The following is a 2842-nucleotide window of genomic DNA, read 5'->3' on the forward strand; positions in this document are numbered from 1 at the left end:
AAAAAAAAAATCTGAAAAAACGTCAGTCTAGGATTGTGAAATTTCGAACGTTTAAACACGTTTTCGAGCTAAAAACTCAATTTTTGTGCGAGATTTTGTAAAAACTGAACGAGAAATTATTAAATGAAGTTTATTTTAATTTTTTTTTATTAATTGTAATTAATTTTTATTTTCTTTCACATTTCTAGATTCTCAAATTTCAGAAATTTGTAGTCTTTCCAACGATGGGTTGGAGAAAAATTAGAGAAATTGTTTAAATTTGTTTAATTTTGCTAATTTTTTGGCGTTTCTATGATATCAAATATACTTTTTCTTGTTTTTTGATACAAATTGTATGGTTGTTTCCTTAACTTTGTCAGATATCCGAATTACACCCCGATTTTATTACGAGCGATAGAATTGTGGTACCACGACCCGCAGGTGACAACACCCGTCTTGAAACTTTTCGCCGAATTGGTTCAAAATCGTTCACAGAGGTTGCAATTCGATGTTTCGTCACCGAACGGAATTTTATTATTTAGGGAAGCGAGTAAAATAATTTGTAGTTACGGTAACACAATCTTTGTTAAAAAAAAAAAAGAATATGGTGTTACACACTCCCCATTTCAGGTAGTAGAATATTAAATGTAGAAGTACCAAAAGAACAAACGTATCCGTTGAAACTGAAGGGAATTTCGATATGTTTTTCCATGCTCAAGGCGGCTCTCTGCGGCAGTTACGTAAATTTCGGAGTGTTTCGACTATACGGTGATGAGACGTTAGATAATGCTCTTAATATATTTGTAAAATTATTACTCTCGATACCTCAGTCCGATTTATTGGTGAGTGTGGTAAAAATGTCGCAAAAAAGTCGTAAAAAAGTGAGTTTCTCGTTTAGGATTACCCAAAGTTGTCGCAAACTTATTACGTATTGTTGGAATGTCTAGCACAGGACCACATGAGTTTCTTATCAACTTTGGAGCCGCAAGTATTTTTGTACATCCTCTCCTCGATTTCCGAGGGGTTAACTGCCTTAGGTGGGCAACTGAATTACTATACAGGTCTGTACGGTTCAGGGACACAGCATGCAGAATCTTGTCACGGTTTTTGCGCCCCCCTCCCGAGACAAGGTTCTGTGTAAAATCAGACCCGGGTAATTACGTGTACTTTGGGGCTGTAGTTTTGTTTGGTTTTTTGTTTGGGTCTGCAGCTGTCATGTCTCTGACTGTACAAAACTCATATAGTTGAAAATGTGGATGTTTGTGTGCTTGTGCAGTCAAAAAAGACTTGACATTTTTTGTGCTTGCGTGTCTGGGTGTTGAATTATCCCTTTTTCGTGCATTTTTGGGCTAAAATTTGGCTAAACCAAGTCGAAAAATTACTAGATTGGGTTGAAAATGGCATTTTTTTGTCTTTTTTCTAGCAAGTTTTTCTATTATTTAGCGAAACTTCTTCGAGAATAAAACGAAAAGTTGTCAAATTGTGTCGAAAATGATACTATTTTTGAATTATAGTTTAGAGAGACAATTATTTCGCAAAATTTTGTGAAAAATAAGCCAAAAAATTCACATAATTTGGTGTTTTTTCTCAAAAATGCAAGTATTCTACGAAATATTCTGAAAGATAAGTTAAAAATGACTAAAAATGGGTTGTTTTTGCCTTTTCCTAGTGTTTTACTATATTTTTCATAAAAAATTGTTTAATAGCGCGTTTTTCAGTTAAAAACGCAATTATTTCAGGAATTTTTTTCAAAAATTACTAAACGGTGTTTTGTCGCCATTTTCAGTCGTTTTAGTACATACGTTTTTGAGCAAAATATTTATTTATTTTTTTTTAGTTGCACGTTTTTTAGTCTGAAACTCGGATTATTTACCGAAACATTAAAAAATTGTGATGTTATTATAAGGAAATATAAGTCAAAAAATCACACAATTTGGTCGAAAATTGTGTGATTTTTGCCTTTCATTTCTTAAAAACGAAAATATTTCACGAAATTTTGTCAAAAATAAGCCAAAAATCACAAGTATGGGTGACAATGGTGTTGTTTTTGCCTTTTTCTAGTGTTTTAGTATATTTTTCTTCAAAATTTTTTTAATTGTACGTTTTTCAGACAAAAACGCACTTATTTTACGAAATTGTGTCAAAATACACAAAAAAACACTAAATTTAGTCGAAAATCATGTTTTTTACCCTTTTTTCGAGCGTTTTAGTACGTTTTTGAGTAAAAATTCATTTTTTTTTCAATTGCACGTTTTTTAGAAACCCAATTGTTTACCGAAAAATTACCAAATTGTAGTGTTATTTTAGTCTTTTTTAAACGCTTAAACTAAAACTTACTAAAAACTAAAAACTCGAGAAAGATCGCACCGAGAAATTTTAAATTTTAATTCTGCAATGTTTCAGTTAAAAACGCAATTATTTTACGAAATTTTGTCGAAAATATATCGAAAATGCCTTTTTTGCGCGTTTTAGCACGTGTTTGAGCTAAAATCTCCTTTTTTTTGCTAAATTTCGAGAAACCGGAGCGAGAAATCACCAAATTGTGTCGAAAATGATTTTATTTTTGCTTTTTGCGTGATTTTTAGTGGATTGTGGAGGCAGTAATACAATTATTTCGGGAAATTTTGTCAAAAATAAYCACAAAAATCTATAAATTTGGCCGAAAATGGTGTTTTTTTTTGGCCTTTTTCGAGTGTTTTAATAGGTTTTTGAGCATAAATGTTTTTCAGTGAGAAACCCAATTACTTATCAAAAAATTACCAAACTGTTTTTTTTTTTGCCTTTTTTGAACACTTAAACTAAAAACTAAAACTAAAAAAATGTAAGACCGGATCGAAAAGTCACTAAATTTTAATTTTGCAGC

At 31.4% G+C, this 2842-nt stretch overlaps 1 protein-coding gene across 2 annotated transcripts in view; it reads left to right on the forward strand.

The window, feature by feature from the left end:
* LOC123008068 (exportin-7) overlaps positions 1-2842 on the forward strand; it is a 22426-nt gene that overhangs the window by 17283 nt on the left and 2301 nt on the right. Inside the window, exons 7-9 of one of the 2 annotated variants that reach the window (XM_044403657.1) lie at positions 360-550; positions 610-821; positions 878-1040. In XM_044403657.1, the coding sequence (XP_044259592.1) occupies positions 360-550; positions 610-821; positions 878-1040 (566 nt within the window). The remainder of the gene's footprint in view (positions 1-359; positions 551-609; positions 822-877; positions 1041-2842) is intronic. The other variant, XM_044403658.1, reaches the window with a different exon arrangement.

Source organism: Tribolium madens, unplaced genomic scaffold, assembly GCF_015345945.1.
Source record: "Tribolium madens isolate multiple individuals breed KSU strain unplaced genomic scaffold, Tmad_KSU_1.1 Scaffold_3;HRSCAF=73;Tcas5.2_LG2, whole genome shotgun sequence".
Classification (NCBI taxonomy): Eukaryota; Metazoa; Arthropoda; class Insecta; order Coleoptera; family Tenebrionidae; genus Tribolium; species Tribolium madens.